The 22,181-nt window shown below is 37.5% G+C and overlaps 1 protein-coding gene across 3 annotated transcripts in view; it reads left to right on the top strand.

Annotated features, from left to right (window-relative positions):
* Positions 1–22,181, top strand: part of AHCTF1 (AT-hook containing transcription factor 1) — a 58,516-nt gene that overhangs the window by 11,764 nt on the left and 24,571 nt on the right. For all 3 annotated transcript variants that reach the window (XM_081942953.1, XM_081942952.1, XM_081942954.1), the window contains exons 5-23: positions 1,031–1,238; positions 2,230–2,346; positions 3,715–3,799; positions 5,846–5,996; positions 9,339–9,471; positions 9,562–9,743; positions 10,918–10,979; positions 15,404–15,532; positions 15,829–15,919; positions 16,019–16,108; positions 16,250–16,390; positions 17,020–17,124; positions 18,903–18,996; positions 19,557–19,680; positions 19,928–19,984; positions 20,673–20,819; positions 21,195–21,379; positions 21,556–21,700; positions 21,805–21,936. In XM_081942953.1, coding sequence (XP_081799079.1) covers positions 1,031–1,238; positions 2,230–2,346; positions 3,715–3,799; positions 5,846–5,996; positions 9,339–9,471; positions 9,562–9,743; positions 10,918–10,979; positions 15,404–15,532; positions 15,829–15,919; positions 16,019–16,108; positions 16,250–16,390; positions 17,020–17,124; positions 18,903–18,996; positions 19,557–19,680; positions 19,928–19,984; positions 20,673–20,819; positions 21,195–21,379; positions 21,556–21,700; positions 21,805–21,936 — 2,378 coding nt within the window. The remainder of the gene's footprint in view (positions 1–1,030; positions 1,239–2,229; positions 2,347–3,714; positions 3,800–5,845; positions 5,997–9,338; positions 9,472–9,561; positions 9,744–10,917; positions 10,980–15,403; positions 15,533–15,828; positions 15,920–16,018; positions 16,109–16,249; positions 16,391–17,019; positions 17,125–18,902; positions 18,997–19,556; positions 19,681–19,927; positions 19,985–20,672; positions 20,820–21,194; positions 21,380–21,555; positions 21,701–21,804; positions 21,937–22,181) is intronic.

The raw sequence follows: 22,181 nt of genomic DNA, 5'->3' as shown, positions 1-22,181 counted from the left end.
CATCTGTCTAACTATCTGTTATTTCTTGCTGCATCTGAATATCTTACCTTGCCAGCCTACACTTTAGTGAAGTGACTGAATCCATATATAGATTTATTAAATAGAAAACTGCTAATATTATGGACCAAAATCTGGAGTGCTCTTGTTCTTTCTCATGTGTCCAAAAGGCCTTTTGTCCAAAAGGCAAAACACTCTTATTTGCTTTATTATTAACCTCCAGATTGTGATGAGTATTTGTATAAAAATTAGAATATGAAATTGTTGATTTCTGTCATCATTTTTTCAGGACCGTCCATGTTCAGGAAATTTTAAAATGAACTAAACATGAAAGCAACTGTTAATTTGGCTTTGTAATAAAATCAAGATATGTTTTGAATGAAACATTTATTCATCTGTTCATTTTTAGCTGTTTGACACTGGAGGCATTAAATTGTACTCAATTGTACATGGCACTGATAGGGAAAAAGAACCGTGAAACAACCTATTGGAAAGCCCTAGTTAGCCTCAACAGATTACTGAAAAATTAAATGTGAAAAGAAATATAACAGTGAAGTTATCATTTCAAAGCTTTAGTTAGGTTAAATATTGGACTGTGCAGGTATTTAATTGGATTACCTGTAATGTTAACAAAATCACATGTCTTCATTTTTAGAGAAAGGAATGAACTAATGAATGCACAGTTCAAGAATAGTTGTGGAGCCCTTGGTACTCTCTGAGCTTGTTTGTTTGATTGCAGACATTTTATTACTGCACTAGATAACATCATGCTGATGTTACCTGGACAGATAATGAAACATTTGCAAGCAGTCAAGCTCAGAGAGCACCAAGGACTTCACAGTTCAACCATGAGCTATAGTTCTTTTCTATTGATACAAAATAGTTAAAATGAAAAGAGCTGAACAAAACCAATCTGTATCATTAGTCAGTCTTACTTAATTGTGTGCATAAGCTACTTTATTCTGTAAGCAATTTATTTAAGCAGCGTTTAATTAAGGCAATAAGAATTTGTTATATACTGCCATATATACAGATCTAGAAGTTATCACTGGAATCCCTTCTGAAATCCCACAAGTAAGGGAAGCTGCAAGAAGGAAAGGCCGACATCTCTGTTTCCAGTTGTTGAACCCATCGGGAACTGCTGTGACAACTCTCTCATATATACAGAGAAGCAACCAGTTAGTTGTAGGATTTTCTGATGGCTACCTTTCACTGTGGAATATGAAAAGCTTGAAGAAAGAGTAAGTGTATAAAAAGTAGTATGTCATTTAATGAAATAAATTGAAAAGGAAACACGCTAATCTGCTGATCATTGAAATCCGTATATATTTTTGAGATGCATATTCTGGACATTTTGTCCCCTTACTAAAAAGACCAACATACAGCTCTTCAGATGTTGGATTGCATTTCCACAGGTTCTCACTATTGGTCCTGTCAGCTAGAACTAGTGTGAATTAATGTATTACTCAAACTTACCTTAATGTATTACATAGCACATGTGCAGCAATTTGGAAGAAATAAGTGAAAAGTGATATTAACTTAGCATTAAAGTTCAGTGTAGATCCATTAGCTTTCTAGAGAAAGAGTGGGATGAAGCAATTTCTATTGATTCTTCCATCTGGAGTGTTGACATTTTGTTCTGGAGAATTAAAATTCTACATGCAGAACATTATGCCTGATACTACAGATAAAAAGACATTTGCAAAAACCATATTTCATTGTGAAATTCCAGCCTTTTCACAATACAATGGTTCCTTGGATTAATTCCAGTATGTTCAGTGAATCAAATAACTCCGATTACTGGCTTATACTTTAGGAGAAAATAAATAAAGTTCCTCATACGAAAAATGCATGAAACATATGCCATTTTATTATGCCTATATTATAATTAGGATTAATGATATGGTTACTTACTTAATACTTTTGTTCCTATAAGTTTTGAAACAGTTCCATGTGATCCGTCTTTTAATTCAGGCAGCTTAATTTTAGTAGTCTATATTGTAGAATCGTGCAATGTAGATTATACATTACCCAAAATACCATATTTCCTCTCATTTATGTGTTGATTGTATAATTGAATATTGAATTAAAACATGACTACTGAATTTCCATCCATTATAAAACAATAAATGTTTAGTAAATACGCCAAAATAATAGTGCCCTGTAAACTAGAGAACTATTTTTAAATGTGTATCCATTTGCCATGTCTTCCGCCCTACCTCTAATATTCAGATACCATTTCCAGTTGGAGGGAGGGAGAGTTCCTGTATATGCTGTTACTTTTCAAGAACCTGAAAATGATCCTCGCAATTGTTGCTACTTGTGGGCTGTCCAATCAACACAAGAAAGGTGGGTGAAGCAGTTTGGCCATTCTGATGATACTAGATTCTAAAAATGTGTTCAAATCATGATTTAACTTGTATTTACTTGTGTTGCTACGCTCTAATAAGAAATTGGTTCATTGGAGAGAGTTGTTTTACCAGATTCTAGGTATGCAGCTGTATCTGTTTCAAAACCAATAATCTGAATTGGAAATCCAAAATTAGGATCTTTAGGGGCAATTATCTACCCCTATAAAGACTTTATTTTTTCTACTTATGTATTGAAATAGTATATGTCTACTAATAGAAAATTAGTAATAGAATACAAAAGGGGATAATTTCAGGAATTCTCTTTCCTTTTGCATCTCCCTTCTTGTGTTGGGAAACAGTATGAAGAGTTGAAGGAATGAAGAAGACCAGTTCTACGCTCTGATCCTATTGATAGATACTTTTAGACTGGAGAAACTACATTCTTATTGAGAATTTCATTTCATCTAGGAAACATGGATTATGTTTTGTATTAAACATGTGTCCCTTAAAATTTTCTTAGGTTTGAGGTTCCCGGTTGTTTTAATATGTATTATTCTTGCACACTTAAGACTAAACTTCTATTCTGTAGAAACATGAAGATGCCTGCAATTCTTGTTCATATATGAATATAATTTCATGATTATTTAAATGGCATGGATCCTGGTAATTGCATGAAATTAATAGGAGCAATTTGTTTTTTGTGCAATTGAGGGAGCTTCTACATTTGAAATAGGAGTAACAACCTTTTCTGTAGTGATAGCAATAGCAGTAGCACTTAGATTTATATATCACTTCACAGTGCTTTACAGCTCCTTGTAAGTGGTTTACAGAGTCAGCATATTGCCCCCAAAATGAGTTCTCATTTTACTGACCTTGGAAGGATGGAAGGCTGAATCAACCTTGAGTTGGTGAGGATCAAACTGCAGTCAGTAGAATTAGCCTGCAGTACTGCATTCTAACCACTACACCACCATCAGTGATATCTGTTAGATGAGGGATGGGGGAGGTATTTTGAACTGTTGGCAGAGGAGTCTTGCACAGTAGTATAGTTGTGTCATGCACAGGGCTGAAATTTTGTATTTATTTTGCCAGGGTGTTTCCAGTTGAGTTAGAGCTTTCTTTATCTTTCAACTGTATAAGTCTGCTTTAGAGATTATAGTAATATTTTCATTGGCTTCACATCTCAAATAGTTGTAAAATAAGGCCTCCCATGTGAACTTAGAGCCATAATAAAAATTCCCTAGAGTCACAAGGTATCTTTTCTGTGATTTACTATATAGCTGTGCTTAATTTTCTATCTACTTTATATTACATAGCAAATAATTGAGATGCTTATATTTATTAAAGTCTTGATATTTCATTTTAGTGAAGGAGATATTCTTAGTTTACATCTGCTGCAGTTAGCTTTCAGTGACAGAAGGCGGTTGGCGTCAGGACAAATCATGTATGAGGTAAAGTATTATGTTTAAATTTTAAGTACTAAAGTGAAGTGTATTTGAACCTATTACAGCATTGTTTGACAAGGCATTAATTTCACCACTGTAAGTGGGCTGCTAGTATACTTGCAATTACGTTAATTTAGATTTTAAGGTAATTTGGTTTCTTGCTGTGGGAGAAATATACGCTCAAATTGTTTTTAATACTATGGCTATTGAGATAATTGTACACATTTTAGACAGTATTAAGAATATTTTTAATTTCACGTGCACGTCTGTTTGCATTCAGCAGTTTCTTCTCAATTGTTAACATGTTATACATGTTGAGTTTTGTACTTATTCAGCCATTTACATTATTAATTGTTAAAAATGAGAAAAAGATTAATAATAGGATATAATTTAATTATGGGCTGTTTCCTGCCACAGATTTAAAATTGTTGATTTTATAAGAAAGTAAATAACAATGTAGTATTTGAATGTAAATAGGATTCAGAGAGGGAGGCATCAATTGGGAGAGTGTTCAAAAAAAGAGTAATTGCCATGGTTGTGTGATAGAAGCCATGGCCCTATACATGCAACAAATAAAAAGGAGTGTAATTTCAGTTGTACAATTCAGCCATCATCTTCATATTTTTTATACATCCAGCAGACATCCAGATTTCATCAAGATGTTCCATAAACTTAATGAGATTCAGGAAAAGCAACTTGGAGCAGCAGTTGTAATTGCCCAATCTCTGATAGATTCTGTTAACCTTGCACAGTATTTTTCTGGGAATCTTTTGCATGGAAACCTGAAAATGGAACTGTAAATGAGGAGCTCTCTGTAAATGAGAAGGAAATAGACAGTGGTTGTTCATAAGAACTATAATAATGAAATTGTCCTTATGTTTATATATATGTTTCAAAGTATTTATTTTACTCTCCGATGCTTAATGCAACACCACAAAACCACTTGAACTTCATTTTGAGTTATATTTTAAGCAGATATTTTTAATGGCTTATGAGTAATAATTTATATATCTTTCAGCTGTTTTAGAAAGAACAAGCCTTAAACATTCTGAGAAGCTTAGAAAAAAATTGACATATAAATTTCCTTCCAGGGTTAATTTTCCATAGGTTTAACTGCATACTTAACCATTACATTTTTTCATAAATTCAGTTTCCTGCCTTTTCGCTTCAAAAGTTGTTTAATTTAAACAAAAGCACACCTGATTTTGAATTATATTGATATACTGAATCAACATTGAACTAGATTCATCATAGGTGCTGAAATGTCATAGCCACCTTTTTGCTTACTAACTTTGATATGTGATCTGCCTATTGGTTTGCACGTTTTTCAGCTTAGTTATTTGTTTTTAAAATAAACACTGAGAGGTATGAAAGTTTCTTTAAGTATACTTTAAGTGTAATTGTATTTGTGCAGTAATTATGTTTTAGAACATTTTAAATTATTAGAAAACAAAAACAATTGCTCTTATTTTAAAATACTTTCTATGCTACTAAGCAATACAATGGTTTCTGATTTTAAAAAATCCAACAGTTATTTCCTCATTTGAAATAACTTTGGTTCATTAATATCAAGAGATATATTGATCTGTGAACTACTGAAAATATATAACTCGCAATTTGATTGTTCTAATTTTATGGGAAATAATTTAGAATCAAAGTTTTGCGTCCTGGGAAAAAACACACACATATCCTCAAAGTAGTTCTAACAGGTTTTTACATTTTTATTTAAAGAAACATTGCCACTTCTCTACTACTGAATGTTCATGACAATTAGGCAGGGATCAGTATGATTCCAGCTCTTAGTGGAAACAGTTGTTCTTTATCTTTCACTTCATTCTTAAACATTGTCAACACCATTGATTAATGGCGTCTTAAAACTGTCAGCACCATTGAGGGAAAGTTGTCTGTCAGGTAATACTTTTAAGACCAAAAGAATTTTATTATAATTGAAAAGTGTTTTTCAAGTACCTAAGTTGTTAAGCATTTGATATTAAGCATTGAAGTTCTCGTGTTCTTGATCAGATTCACTGATTTGATATAATATTTTTCCAGGGTTTGGAATACTGTGAAGAAAGGTACAGTCTGGACCTTACAGGGGGAGTTTCCTCTTTGAGAGGACAGCCTAGCAATACCAAATTAATCGGTTGTCAAACTATAGAAAAATTTCGAAGCCACGTTGACAGAGAAGATAGTATTAATGAAGGTTAGTATTGTAAATATCACAGCTAATAATGAGAACTTGTTATGTCAGACTCAAGCCAGACTTATACTATTTGTTACTGCATAAATGTGGATTAATTTTTATGTCCTCCTTAATTCTTAGTAATAATTTGCGGTATATATTTCATTATGAACAATCTAGATACATTTTGTGAAGTTCTATAAATCTATATTAGAATCAGTACTTTGACCAAAAAAAATCACTGAAAAGTATGTATGCATCCACAAAGACATACAACATTATATCTAATATAAAAGAGTGCCCTTCTGCTTGCACAGTTGAGCTTTCTGTTGTTCTTCCTGTATGGGCATTGTGTTCCAATGTCAAACTCCCAGATCTGGTGTGGAGAACGGGGAGAGAAACAGAATTAGGATTTTTATTGCATTATCAAGCAGAATGACATATTTAGATCAGACTGAGAACAACTAAAGGAGCTATTTATGGCTTTAGCAGTTAGAGAATAGAATGACAGACATAGCTGCACTTTTTGAACAGATCAATAAGTCACATAACTATATTTTCCAAGAATACTTAGTAGAGTTCTGTTACATTTTTTAGACACAGGAACATCAATGCAATGGGCTTGAGAATTGCATTAATGCCTTGGGAGAGTGCTTTCCAGCAGTGCAAGATAAGATGGATGGTACAACATTTTCCCTTTCACTCTCTGCTTGTGTCATCACATTCACCCATGACCTTTTGTGTACTAGTCTGGAAATAATCTATATTAAATTATTATTAGATTAGACTATATTATTATTATATAGATCAGATCTTTTCAACCATAAAAATATTGGTGAACATAATCTGTGAAATAAAATGGTTATTCAAGGATAGAGGATGCTTTCCAATAATAGAGGCCTTGCATGATGTACAGTATATGGATCTATAAGCCAAAATCTACATGCCCATGGTAATCATTGAACAATCTAGCTGACCAACCACATTCAATGTATAGTCCTCAATGGAACTGCATCTACATGGAGCGAAGTATGCAGTACTTGGTACCCCAAGACTCTGTTTTAGGCTCAGTACACTTCAACATCATCTTCAATGATTTGGATGAAGGAATAGATGGGGAACTCATCAAATTTGCAGACAATACCAAGCTGGCAAGAATAGCCAACACTCCAGAAGATAGGCTTAAGATACAGAAGGATCTTGACAGAGTTTAACATTGGGCACTGTCCAATAAAATGAAATTCAATAGTGAAAAATGTATGGTTCTACATTTAGACAAGAAAAACCAACTGCACAACTATAATATAGGTGCTACCTGCCTCAATAATAGTAACTCTGAAAGGGATCTTGGAGTCCTAGTGGGCAATAACTTGAGCCAGCAGTGCTGCAGCTGCCAAAAAAGCCAACACAGTTCTTGGCTGCATTAAGAGAGGGATAGAATCAAGATCACATGAAGTGTTAATACCACTTTATAATGCCTTGGTAAGACCACTCTTGGAATACTGAGTCCAGGCTTGGATTGCCACAATGTAAAAAAGATGTTGAGACTGTAGAAAGACTGCAGAGAAGAGCAACAAACATGATTAGGGGACTGGAGGCTAAAACATAAAGAACAGTTACTGGAATTAGGTATGTCTAGTTTAATAAAAAGGGGTGACATGATAGCAGTATTGCAATATCTAAGGAGTTGCCACAAAGAAGAGGGAGACAAGCTATTCTCCAAAGCACCTGAAGGCAGGACAAGAAGCAATAGATGGAAACTAATTAAGGAGAGAAGACATTTCCTGACAGAGCAGTTAATTAGTGGAACAACTTGTGTTCACAACGAGAAGTTGTGGAAGCTCCAACACTGGAAGTTTTAAAGAAGAGATTAGACAACCATTTCTCTGAAATGGTATAGGGCAGCGATGGCGAACCTTTTTTGGCTCGCGTGCTATAAGGGGGGGAGCGCAGGGGGGGTCGTGCGCAGGTGTGCCACACCCATAATGCAACCTGCGACACACACACACACAGTGTGCATACACGCATGAGAGGCGCTCCCCCCATTTTTTGCATGCTTTTTTTGTCCTCCCCAGGCTCCAGAGGCTTTATAGGAGCCTGGGGAGGGCGCAAACAGCCTCCCCCGCCCCTCTGGAGGCCCTCAGAAGGCTTCCCCGAAGCCTCTGGAGAGCAAAAAAGGACCCTACGAGCAAACCTGAAGTGACTTCCGGTTTGCTCGTAGGGTCCTTTTTAGTCCTCCGGAGGCTTCAGGGAAGCCTCCTGAAGGTTCCTGAAGCCTCTGGAGGGCTTAAACCGACCCTACGAGCAAACCGAAAGTCTGTTTCTGAACTTCCAGTTTGCCCATAGGGCTGTTTTTTTGCGCTCCGGAGGCTTCAGGGAAGCTCCTGAAGCCTCCGGAGGGCCTGGGGGGGGGGGGGTTCTTTTCATGCTCCCCAGGCTCCTATAAAGCCTCTGGAGCCTGGGGGAGGCGAAAAATGGCTTTAAAAAAGGCTGAACTCAGCTGGCCAGAGCGCGTATGCACGCTGGCTAGCTAATAGAGCAACGCCTTGCGTGCCTTGACAAATGGCTCTGTGTGCCACCTGTGGCACGCGTGCCATAGATTCGCCATCCCAGGTATAGGGTTTCCTGTCTGAATAGGGGTTTGGACTTGAAGACCTCCAAGGTCCCCTCCAACTATGTTATTCTATTATCAAAAAGCTTCAGATGGTCATAGCTGTATACATTTCGGAAGTGATATTTAGAGCAATTTTTCATCTTTTACATAGTGATTCAATAGCACTTTATCATTCAGTTTTGATAGTTGTTTGCTTTCAAGCATTAATCCTTTAAGTTTATTTTATAAAAACAGACTAATATTTGGCAAAAATTAAATAAATTATAGTCTGTATACATTGCTTCTCACATGAAAATGTAACTGGACATTGATGTGAGGTTTTTTTGCTGCAAATATCACAGTCATCTTTTTTTAAAGAAAAAAATGAAACTTTCTACCACTTTCTGCCACCTTAAATGCAATAACCATCTTTGAAAAAAATAAATATTTTTGGATATGTAGATTTTTGGTGAAGGGTTATAAAACTCTAGTTGGGTTGGGTTAGGTTTTTTACCTTTAGCGAAGAAAGGTAGCTGAGAGCAAATGTCACATGCACTTATATTCATGGACTCTTAGCTTGGATTGGACTAAGTAACGTAATAAATTAGGACTGCATGACATTCAGAGATTGTACATAGCCACGTATTTTATTATGTTGCGTGGCTACCTCCTGAGATGTAAAAGAATATAAATCTATTCCATAGAATTGTATTGGTATCATTTGTAGCTGCCTTTTATAGTAATTCCATTGCCTTTTCTTTTTGATCCAGTCACATCGCCTGATACAAGTGTATCCATCTTTAGCTGGCAAGTGAATACCTATGGTCAAGGCAAGCCATCTACCTACTTAGGTATTTTTGATATAAATCGCTGGTATCATGCTCAGATGCCAGATTCATTAAGGTAAGTGATAGTTGTTTCTTATCACAAAATTTCAGAAATAATAAATTTTAATGCTGTCAGATTTACTACTTCTTTGTCTGTTTTCTTAAGGCCAGGGGAATTGTTACACAATTGTCCATATTTCGCATTATGGTCTTTGGATGCGATGGTGAGCATCGCCTCTCCTAATCATATTTTGGATGTCTTGGTACATGAACGAAGCTTTACTCGGGGAATGCCTCCATCTTATCCTCCACCTGAACAGTTTTTTAACCCAAGCACTTACAATTTTGGTAAGCGTATTATCAACTGCTTTTATGGGAGCATTCTGAAGTTATTGCAGCCACAATATATTTTTGAAATATTGCTGTGATGGTCTTTCCAGGCACGAAAAGCAGGATAAAAATCTAATAAGAATAATGCACATTCTGCTGCAGTAGATCAAATACTGCCATTAATTTGTATGTCAGCTGCAGGAAAAGTGCCGTGTAAAGCTCAGATTTATTCTTAATACAAATAGTCCTCAACTTACAACCATTTGTTTAGTGACAGTTTGAAGTTACAAAGGCCCCGAAAAAAGTGACATATGATCATTTGTCACACGACTGTTGCAGCAACTCCATGGTCACATGATCAAAATTTGGAGTCTTTACAGTGACTGTTCTGGAGTCATGTGGCCATCTTTTTCGACCTTCTGACAAACAAAGTCAGTGGGGAAGCTAGATTTACTTAACAACAGTGTTCCGAACTTAACGACAGTTCATTTGACAACTGTGGCAAGAAAGATCATAAAATGTGGCAAAACTTACTTAACTATCTTGCTTAACAACTGAAATTTTGGGCTCAACTGTGGTTGTAAGTCAAAGACTACTTCTGTATGAAATGCACATTGCTGCATTTTGATAAAGATTAACATCCTAGGGTTTCCTTTGGGTAGTGCTAGTGAGAAAAAGTATGATGCTTTCACACTAAACTTAATGTTTAATGTCAACTGTATTATTTGTTATGCTCTGCTCCAGGGAGTAGCATTTAATTTTAAATTTAAATGTTGGGATTTGGGTATGGGCAGACATTAGTACTGGAAAAGCTACTCTCTCCCTTTCTCTTTAAGCTTCTATTGTACAGGGGCAAGAAGTTGATATACTAGATCAATACTGTAAAAGTAGTAGCATACTGGGGAGCCGTCATTATCTCTAGCTTGGTTTTAAAATGATTGAATATATATTTCAAGAGCCAGACTGATTCATAGAATTAAATTATAGTCCATTGATTAGGATAGAGACCTGGATGTAGGCTGAGGGAATTTAACTCTTCATCTTATACAGTTATTCCCTCTACATCAGTGCCTCTACGTAGGCCAGCAATGTTGAAATAAAATTGCTAGAAAGCTCCCCCCCTCTCCCCCCCCCCGGTTATAATACCAATCATTTGCCCCTCATTATTCTAATGAAGAACTCTGTTCCATAGATGTCACTTGTTTGCTGAATTGTGGAATAGTTCATATGTCTTGTACAGGATTTCAAAAAGATGTAAGTATTATTTGTTTACTGCTATATTACGGTATTCTGTTTATGTATTTTCTTATCTTTTTCAATTCATAAACGTGTGAATTAGCTTTACTTTGGAAATGTCACTTCTAATATCTGCCTTTAAAAAATCTAGTGGTTTAATAGTTATTCGTTGATTTTCATTCTAACCCTGCAGAGCCAGTTTGGTCTAGTGGTTAAGGCATCAGGCCACAAATCAGGCGACTGAGTTCTAGTTCGACATTAAGGCTTAGGTGTCCTGGGCCAGTCATTCTTTTAGCCCTCAGGTGAAAATGGGTATGTCAATTCCTGTCGCAACCCATGGACCAACATTTTGTTGATATGGGAAAACAACCCTGGAGCTGGCAATGCAGAAGTTACAATTTTTTAATATGCCTGCTTACACTTCTCATTATATTTGCTGAGACCAGAACCTACCACTTTCTTTAAAAATGTTTACTTTCCCATTTTTAAACATTTTACATATTTTCTTAACTGTAGTCCAGGTAGTCTTTGATTTATGACCACAGTGGAGCCTGCCCATCATGATTGTAAATCATGACAGTTGTAAAATGGGTCAGTCACTTGACTGATCTGGTCTTACAGCCTTTCTTGAAATAGTCATTAAGTGAATCATCATAGCTATTAACCAGTGGTTCGTTATGGACACAGATTACCAAAACCTGGAAGTAAATTTAAAAAAAAAAACGTTGTAAAACATCATGGGATTGCTGGATGCTGCAAGTGACCATCAATGCAGCTTGGCCACCCAAAGTGTGGCAATTTGACGGGGGGGGGGGGGGAACACTTTCAGAATTTCAAATCAGATCATAAATACTTTATCCAAGTAGGTTTGTCAGAACTTTGAACAGTCACTAAGTGACTAGTCATAAATCATGGACTTACCTGTATTTAGAACAGTGCTTCTCAATTATTTTCTGTCATGCCCCCCCTAGGAAGAAGAAAACATTTCGCGCCCCCCCCCCCCCCGCGTGACTGTAAATAGTATCATTTGTCTATAAAATTGTTATAAGTACACCTCTGCATAACACTGTATCCTTATTAACGTATAAGAGAATAAAAAAAGAAAAATGTGGATCAATTTACAACAAAGAATAGCTTTATTAACTGTAGCAGAAAAGATTTAAAGGAGCACAGCTAGAACATATATATACATATATTTATATATAGAGTATCACAGAAGTGAGTACACCCCTTAACATTTTGTAAATATTTAAGTATACTTAAATATTTACAAAATGTTAAGGGGTGTACTCACTTCTGTGATAACACTGAAGAAATGACACTTGTATGTGCATGTATACATGTTACGGTGAAAGTCCGAAATCTGGTGAATGTCGACATTCACCGGTGAATGTCGACATTCACCAATCTCGCTTGGTGAATGTCCGAAATATTTGCTAAATGCCCTTATTTCTGACTTACACCGGTGAATGTCGACATTCACCAAGTACGTTTTCCCCTCTCTTTGGGGAGGAGGAGAGCCAGAGGATCGCCTCTCTTTGGGGAGGAGGAGAGCCAGAGGATCGCCTCTCTTTGGGGAGGAAAGTACGTATTCCCCTCTCTTTGGGGAGGAGGAGAGCCAGAGGATCGCCTCTCTTTGGGGAGGAAAGTACGTTTCCCCCTCTCTTTGGGGAGGAGGAGAGCCAGAGGATCGCCTCTCTTTGGGGAGGAAAGTACGTATTCCCCTCTCTTTGGGGAGGAGGAGAGCCAGAGGATCGCCTCTCTTTGGGGAGGAAAGTACGTTTCCCCCCCTCTTTGGGGAGGAGGAGAGCCAGAGGATCGCCTCTCTTTGGGAGGAGGAGAGCCAGAGGATCGCCTCTCTTTGGGGAGGAAAGTACGTTTCCCCCTCTCTTTGGGGAGGAGGAGAGCTAGAGGATCACCTCTCTTTGGGGAGGAGGAGAGCCAGAGGATCGCCTCTCTTTGGGGAGGAAAGTACGTTTTGCCTCTCTTAGGGGCATCCTTTGAGGCGATCCTCTGGCTCTCCTCCTCCCCAAAGAGAGGGGGAAACGTACTTTCCTCCCCAAAGAGAGGCGATCCTCTGGCTCTCCTCCTCCCCAAAGAGAGGCGATCCTCTGGCTCTCCTCCTCCCCAAAGAGACGGGGAAACGTACTTTCCTCCCCAAAGAGAGGCGATCCTCTGGCTCTCCTCCTCCCCAAAGAGAGGCGATCCTCTGGCTCTCCTCCTCCCCAAAGAGAGGGGGAAACGTACTTTCCTCCCCAAAGAGAGGCGATCCTCTGGCTCTCCTCCTCCCCAAAGAGAGGGGGAAACGTACTTTCCTCCCCAAAGAGAGGCGATCCTCTGGCTCTCCTCCCCAAAGAGAGGGGGAAACGTACTTTCCTCCCCAAAGAGAGGCGATCCTCTGGCTCTCCTCCTCCCCAAAGAGAGGCGATCCTCTGGCTCTCCTCCTCCCCAAAGAGAGGGGGAAACGTACTTTCCTCCCCAAAGAGAGGCGATCCTCTGGCTCTCCTCCTCCCCAAAGAGAGGGGGAAACGTACTTTCCTCCCCAAAGAGAGGCGATCCTCTGGCTCTCCTCCTCCCCAAAGAGAGGGGGAAACGTACTTTCCTCCCCAAAGAGAGGCGATCCTCTGGCTCTCCTCCCCAAAGAGAGGGGGAAACGTACTTTCCTCCCCAAAGAGAGGCGATCCTCTGGCTCTCCTCCTCCCCAAAGAGAGGGGGAAACGTACTTTCCTCCCCAAAGAGAGGCGATCCTCTGGCTCTCCTCCCCAAAGAGAGGGGGAAACGTACTTTCCTCCCCAAAGAGAGGCGATCCTCTGGCTCTCCTCCTCCCCAAAGAGAGGGGGAAACGTACTTTCCTCCCCAAAGAGAGGCGATCCTCTGGCTCTCCTCCCCAAAGAGAGGGGGAAACGTACTTTCCTCCCCAAAGAGAGGCGATCCTCTGGCTCTCCTCCTCCCCAAAGAGAGGCGATCCTCTGGCTCTCCTCCTCCCCAAAGAGAGGCGATCCTCTGGCTCTCCTCCTCCCCAAAGAGAGGGGGAAACGTACTTTCCTCCCCAAAGAGAGGCGACCCTCTGGCTCTCCTCCTCCCCAAAGAGAGGGGGAAACGTACTTGGTGAATGTCGACATTCACCGGTGTAAGTCAGAAATAAGGGCATTTAGCAAATATTTCGGACATTCACCAAGCGAGATTGGTGAATGTCGACATTCACCGGTGAATGTCGACATTCACCAATTTCGGTCTTTCACCGTAACATACACACACAAACACACACATATATTTCCTGCATGCAGTGATTTCTAGAAACAACAGCTGCTCGTCTCAATGGGAAAGACCCATGCATCCCAGATGTGAAGACAGTCCAAGTGGTCTCTCCCTCTGTCTCTCTCTCTCCCTCGTCTCTCTCCCCCTCTCTCTCTCTCTCTGCCTTTCTCTTTCTGTCTCTCCTTCTATTTCTGTCTGTCTTTCTGTCTCACTCTCTCTGTCTCTTTCTGTCTCTCTCTCTTTGTCTCCTCTCTCTCTGTCTCTTTCTGTCTCTCTGTGTCTCACTCTCTCTTTCTGTCTCTCTCTTCTCTCTCTCTGTCTCTCTCTCCTCTCTCTCTCTTTCTGTCCCTCTTTCTCCTTCTGTCTCTCTCTGTCTGTGTGTGTGTGTGTGTCTCTGTGTCTATCTCTTTCTGTCTCACTTCTCCCTCCCTCCCTCTCACTAGCTCTCTCTTTCTCTATCATCTTCTGAAGGTGGGGGGGGTTGAAAAGGGGCCCATTTTTTGTGCCTCCTGGGGCATCTGTGCACCCCATTTTTCACCTCCCCCACCCCCAGAAGCATTCTACTGGCAACAAATGGGCAAAAATGGCCCGGTTTTTGGCCAAAACCTTCCCCTCACGGCCAGTTGCAGGGCGTGGATCCCGCTCGGAGAAGGCGGAGCGGCAGCTCCTCCCTCAGCCAGGAGCCAGCGGGGGCTGGTCGGACAGGCAACCTTGGCGGGAAACTCCAGTCCGCCGCCGCCGCTGCGCTGTTGCCGCCGCCGTTGCACCCAGATGGAAAGGAAACCTTCGCGCCCCCCTTTACGGAGCCTCGCGCCCCCCCTGGGGGGCGCGCCCCACTATTTGAGAACCACTGATTTAGAATCACTTAAAAAGTATTTCTTAAACTTTTATGACTTTTTTGTACCAGAGTACACAGTTTTTCAGAGACACTTGAACAGCACATAGCCTTGCAAGTTACAAGGTCTTGATTTCTACTATCCTGCCAGTACCCAACACAGTCACATTTATTTCTTATAGCTTCTTTGCTCGGTATAGAGAAGATGGAATAAAATTAATAAATATAATAATTTATGTGTCTTTAATTGAACAAGAATTGTTAATTTTAGTAATGTTCCAGTATTTAGTAATTTCCCAGTGTTCTACAGACAGTTTGTCCTAATGCAAAATTGTTTGATTAATTGCAGACATTGCATTTCTTAAAAAATTCTTCCTGTTCATTAAATGAAACTATTCCTGAGGGTTATAATAGATGTCTTATAGCTGGTTTACTATCTCCAAGATTTATTGATATACAGTCAACAAGTCTGAGCCAGGTAAGTTTATGTTGAAGATATGATAGAAAATATACAGTCATTCTGTTGTTTGATTCTTAAATTTTATATGCTGCCTAATTGAATTGGGAAATAGCATTTGATATAACAAAAATTCCACAAGGAAAATGAGGTTTGTGAGCAGCCTCAGTGTGTCCATATTGCTAACTGGATCCCTCATGTCAGTTGCTATGCAGCTACAGATGGATTGCATTTTTAATGCTGAAATTGTGAATTACTGATGCCATGAAATGCTGAGATAACTGCCTTTTGTTTTCTTTTTGATTTTTTTTTTTTAGGAAGAGCAGTTTGAAGCTGTGTTATCAACTGCTATCCAGACAAGTTCTTTGGGACTCCTTACTAGCTGCATCAAACAGTGGACTGCTGAAGGTAAACATAACCTTCAATAAAATTATTGAATTATTATTGTTCAATAAAATTATTTTGTTAAAGTAACTTCTATAATTTCTGCTTTTTGTTTTTTTAAAGAGCAACCAGATTCTGCACCCAACTTGCGTTTTGTTCTCGAATGGGCATGGAGTAAAGTTGTTAAAACAAAAGAAGACTTCATTTGTCTCTGTAAGTAATAGAATGTGCTTTGAAACAGTGGAAATCAACATATTGCATACAGAAATTACTCAGTAGTTGGAGTTAATTGTTTAAAAACATGTTTAATTCTGACCCTTAACTAAAGTTGTCAAAACTCTTATTTTTTTTAAGGTGCTCCCTTATTTGATGGGTCATCTAACTTCATTGGTCCACAGACTCTACAGTCTCTCCAGCGCTGTGAGTTGCTTCTCAGCAACCTTAACACAGTGTTAAACTATTTTATCATGGAAGCTCAAGAACTGACTGAAAAAGGTATGTAAATGTCATAAAATTTAAGATGCACATTTTATATTACCTTTTAACAAATAGGAATCTTACATTCGTCTTCATATATTTGTACGTTCAAGTATTGTATGGTCATTTTTCCCTTTGAATTAGAAAATTTAAAAAGTTATTTGGTATCCAGATACAATACAGAAAAGTTAAAAGAAAGCTTGATTTATTATCTCATTCTTAGTATAGTGGAAATTTTATATCATTTCCTTTTAACGACTCCATAACCATTTGCAAGGTGGAGTCTGGCAACTGAATGGAGCTGAATGTTTACTAGCCGGATGCCCTTCCTGTCACCAATGCAGAGTTATATTCAGCAGATATATTCTCAACATGCCCAGACAGAGAAATATCTCCCTCTACCTAGAATTGAACTCAGCCTCCTGATTGTGAGGAGAGACCTCCACCACTAGGCTACCACACAACTCTGGTGGAAATTTAATATCCTGTGCAGATAATTTGTGGCTGTATTTGGATTAAAGCTAGAATGCTTTTACAATCACAAATGAGCTAAATGATCCCTCTAAGATGGCAATTTATTACCCTTACCTTGTCAAGGTTACATGAAGCTTTTTTTTAAAAAGCAAGTTTATGTTCTTTTTTTTAAGGCATTACAGATCTAACAAACAAACAGGTTGTAACCAGTCTCCTTTCGCAGTATTTACAAGTGGTCATCTGGTTCTGTCGATCCAATCTCCTTCCAGAAAATTTAGGTAGGTCTCCTTCAGCTGTCATATTTCAGTAACAGGCTATTTCCTATTTTATTACTAGTGTATGTCTATTTCTTATGGAAAAGTTAACATCCTTTTGAAAAAGTTGATTTCTGAAAATCTAGATTTCAAATATGCACATTAAGAAGTCAGAAGAATCTGCTTTTTCATTGCAGTTTGTTTAGAATCTTTTCATCTTTGCTGTCACTATTTATTACATATGTTTCATGTTGAATCAAATTTGATTCAAAACCTCTGAAACTATACTTTTTTCTAAAGGCAACTGTTTATGCTTGTAACCAATTTTCCAGAAGCAAGAATGAGAAACAAAACTTTTTATTTCCTTCCTTCCTTCCTTCCTTCCTTCCTTCCTTCCTTCTTCTCTTTCTTTCTTTTATGGAATATTAAAAATACCTGCTTTCAAATATTAACAGAATTAATCAGGGGTATTGGGTCATTATTGCTTTTTACTGCTAATAGGTTTGTGCACTGTGGAGATATGAACACTTCATAGCAATACCAATAATCAGAAATCTACTTCCCTAATATTTTTCTTAATTTCTTCAAAATATAATCAATAGGGGGCAAGTAGTTGTGTCTTAACTTCTCAGCTACATTGCGGTTAGCCAGTATAGATGTCATAGTATTTACACTTACTGTATTTTTCTAAAATGTTAAACTCATGATCAAGACAAAACATATATTAGTGCAGGAGAATATCTTGCCATTAGTATTTCTGTACAACTTTCATTTTACTTGCATTCTCAGTTACAATGTTTTGAAGACTGGCTGGATTGCATTTTCAATGCCTATGCTAATATATTGGCTACCTGTACAGTGAGAAACTTTGTTAAGCTATTTAAATTTAATAATTGGAGCACTAGGGTTGTGCAGTGATACAGAACACACAGTTATAGCTGATTGGTTGAAGAGTGCTGGCTCCTGCATGAGGCAATCTGCACTGTGATTGGTTGTTAGGGGAGAGTTTCCCCTCCCCCCTCCCCCCGCCCTTTTCTTCTGTGTGCCCTGTGATTTACGTGATTATGCTCTTGTCTGCCTGATTATCGGGTTTGTGTGTGTGTGTGTGTTTGTGTGTATAGATTTATTTATATAAAACTACAAGTTCATATCAACATTTCTGACGCCATTTGGATTGTGCAAAATATGTTTCCAATTGCTTTCAAGAATGCTGAGATACGTTGTATAATTTAGCCATCTGTAACTAGAGTCAGTGATAATGGTTGACCAAACAATTATCATTGAATTTTATCCTATTCTCTAAGGAAGAACGTGAGGGACTATAATATAATGAGTGGAAATAATTATAGTAATTGGCTTTTTAAAATAATTAAATTCACAATTTTTAATCCAGTTATGGAAGGAGATATATTTACAAATATAGTTTGAACCAACATCTCATTTATAATTTTCTTGGTCTCCTTTTGGATAATTTATCAAAATGTGAAAGTTTGATCGTGTTGGAGGTGTTAGTAGATTATGGTAATACTAATTTTTAATGTAAAAGTCCTGCTTTTTCCAAAACAAACATTTAAGGGTCTTCATTGGCTATTGAGGGCATTTTGTATAACTGGAAAAAGCTTATGTTTAATAATTTACCAGGTAAAGTCTAATTAATATTCTGAATTGCCACCAATAACAATATAAACATGCAGTAGGATTTCAGATTTGAAAACCTTGTTTTTCTATTCTGACTACAGGTAGAATATATTTTTTTGCACCCGATACATTTTAAAATGAGTTTTCATCTTTTCTTTATGCAGAGGAAGATATGCATTTGTCAAAAACTTTCTATAATTACCAACACATTCAACGGTTTTATATCAGTTGTCGTCAAAAATTGGAACGTTTATCAAGGTAAGAGGTTTTTTAAAAGTGTGTTAAGTCTCAGTAAATAGATTTTATCAGCTGTGAGCAGCTTGCAAGTAGCATGGGGAAGTACACTAAGGTTTATGTAAAAAGTTATTGAGTGCATGTTTATAAAATAAAAAAATGGGTAGGGAGAAAATGTCACTAGTCATTTTCTTGATGGCATTTGAGATAACCTGTTTATTGTCCTTTTTTTGTGGCACGGAGGGTGGTTCAGTATCTGCCTCCCTTTTTTCCCCTTGTTTTATATAACAGCAATATCTTGATCTCTTCAGGACCTTATAAGTTGTTATGTGATTCTAGATAAGATTTATTAAAGCATGTGGCAAATAAGTGGCCATACTCTTTTTAAAAAGTGATTTTAGAGACTAACCTTTTACTTATGCGTCAACAGAAATTGTTTAGCTTTTAATGTTTGGTTGAAGTCTTTGGTTTTTGTGAATAAATGTTGAAGGAAGAGAAATTTGAATTGCATGATTTGTTTCTAAATAGCCTTTTAAAACTTGCTTTTAACAATAGGAAATTAAATGCCTGCCTTCCTGTTATAGGGGGAAATGGAACCCTGATTGTTTGATGATTGATGGCATGATTTCCCAGTTAGGTGATTCAGTTGTGAAGTTGTGGCAGAAAGATGATGGGGGGACTGGAAAGTATCCTCCTCCAACACTACATGTAAGTAACATGAACAAGGCAGCCAGTTTTATGTAGTGGTTTAAGGCAGTAAGAAATAACTGGGAAACTGTGGATTCTAGTGCTGCCTTAGGCAAAAAGCCACCTTGGTAATTTCTGAAAGCCTGAAAAGTGCATGGATTTGTCCTGGAAATTGCCAGTAATGAAGATTTTTTAAAATATTTGTTGTATTTGAATAATTAGAATAATTGACTTAGTATATGTGTGTGTGTGTGTGTTCTAATTATAGGCACTGCTTGACCTCTACTTGTTAGAAAACACTGAAGAACTCTACAAGCATGCAATTGTATCCTTTCAGAAACATAAAATATGACAATAACTGCAGCACATTTCGTTTTCAAGATTTTAAAATGAAATTGTTCTTTTAAAGCTTAGCATTTTCCATTATCATTTCTCTCCAACACTGACATAATAAATGAAAACATAGATATTATTGGAGTTGATAATAGAATATTGAGCCTGGCAGGAGTTTGCTATTTATAAGACTGCTTCCTACTTTGTAGGTCTCTGTACATTTGCATAGCCAGTTGAGACTACTGTTCTTCTTTAGGCCTGAAATAGAGCACAATTAATCCAGTTTATGTGAATTTTGTACTTCGCAAGGATAAAGCATCATAAAACATGAAGCATCACAGTTGTATGCAGAGCAGGAATTGTTTTAAACTTGGGACAAACCAGTTTTGAATTATGTTAGACATTCTAACATGTTTTAAAGATTCTTTTGTGTGTCATAGTTTTGACTCAGAACAGTTCAGATGAAATATTTTGGAGGCCCCTAGTGCGAAGCTATAAAGAAGCTTGCAGAGACCAAAGTTCTTGTATGTTCTTTACTTTCTTGATTTCAGTAATTAAAAATTTCAAGTGTTAAATGGCTTCAGAATTCGTTTACATTAAAGATTGAGATTATATATGTTTTAATATTCATATTTTTCATAGGAAAAATAACTCTTGGTTAACCTTAATAAACTAATCAGACAATTTATTTATTACTGGATATCATGCATTCTTGCCCAAACAGAACTGATACTTCAGTGGATTCTTTCCCAACAGCCTTTGCAGTCCCAATAGGTCTGGTTAACCTAATTCAGGGCTTTTGGTGTTTGGATCATAATGACTATGAGGTCAGTATAAAGTAGCAATTCCACTATTTATTATTGGATTTATATTTTACCTCTTGGTTTATATACGTTTTCAGTGTTTCTTGAGAAAGTGCAGTACAGTATTCTAGGGTCAGCTGCCCTCAAACTGTAAATAATAAATTTGCTTTTAGAAAGATCTAAATTAGTGACAATATTGGAGGCAATATTAAATTAAAATATGCTAAAAGTCTTGCTGAAGGCAACCTATACAACAAGAAGAAATTAAAATTAGCAATCTGGATAATACAAATTTGAAATAGAAGTAAAAAATACTACACACACACCAGAGAAAATCCAAGTTTAGAATATTCGTATAAGTTTTATTTCTATTCTAATTATAACCTTGAACTTTTGCAGAATTCTCTGTCCTATCTGTTTCATCCAGCTACAATCAAATTGCCCTGGCAACACATGCGGATCATTCAAGCTTTGATGTGTCAAGGAGAGCACAAGCGAGCCCTAAGATATATACAGATGATGAAACCATCAATGATAAGTAGCACTGAAGTTGCACTCCACATTACTGTCTTGCTATATAACAGGTAATGCACATCTTTTATCTTTTGTAATACTGTGCTTAATTCGTAAAGAAAAATGATCGTCAAAGAAAAAGTCTATCAAAATTACTATTTTTTTAATCAAAGGCATACAATATTAACAGATTTTAATATCGGGGCAGAAAGATCTACCAGAATTCTAATTATGAATTTAATTTCAGTTGCATGGTGGAAGCTTGGAATGTGTTGCGGCAAAATTCTAGCCAGTTAAAGGTCGAAGAGATGCTCAAATATGTTTATGAAATCTGTCAGGAACTTGGATTGATGGAAGATTTACTAAAATTACCATTCACAGAAACTGAACAAGTAAGCCAGAACAAAAAAAAATCTAAGGAGTAACATTTTTTAAAAAAAGCAGTGGATGACTCATTAATACAGTGGCATTATATGTGCCTGTTTATCTCCTATAGGAGTGTCTAGAGAAGTTTTTACAGACAAGTACTGGTATCAACAATCATGAGTTTCTTTTAGTTCATCACCTCCAGAGGGCCAACTACATTCCTGCCCTGCAGCTGAATCAGTCTTTGAAGATTAATCTCATGGTAAATCATAACATTTGGGAGTACACGGGAGAAATTAGGATTATTTTCTAAAGTTACTGTTGTGAAAAATTGTTGCTCCAAGCTAAAGTTAATTGAATGAGTCCAAAAAGAGGACTTTTGGGGGTGGGGTGGGGGGAGAGCATCTCAGAACTGCCCCTCCTAATTCTCTGGAATATAAAGGAAGGGAAGGAGGGAAAGCATTTTCAGAATGGCAAGATTTTGTAACTGTAGTCTTCCAATAAAGT

This window comes from Natrix helvetica (assembly GCF_964273705.1).
Source record: "Natrix helvetica genome assembly, chromosome: 2".
NCBI classification, from domain to species: domain Eukaryota; kingdom Metazoa; phylum Chordata; class Lepidosauria; order Squamata; family Natricidae; genus Natrix; species Natrix helvetica.
The sequence above is the reverse complement of the archived record's forward strand: the minus strand, read 5'-3'. Positions and strand labels throughout refer to the sequence as shown.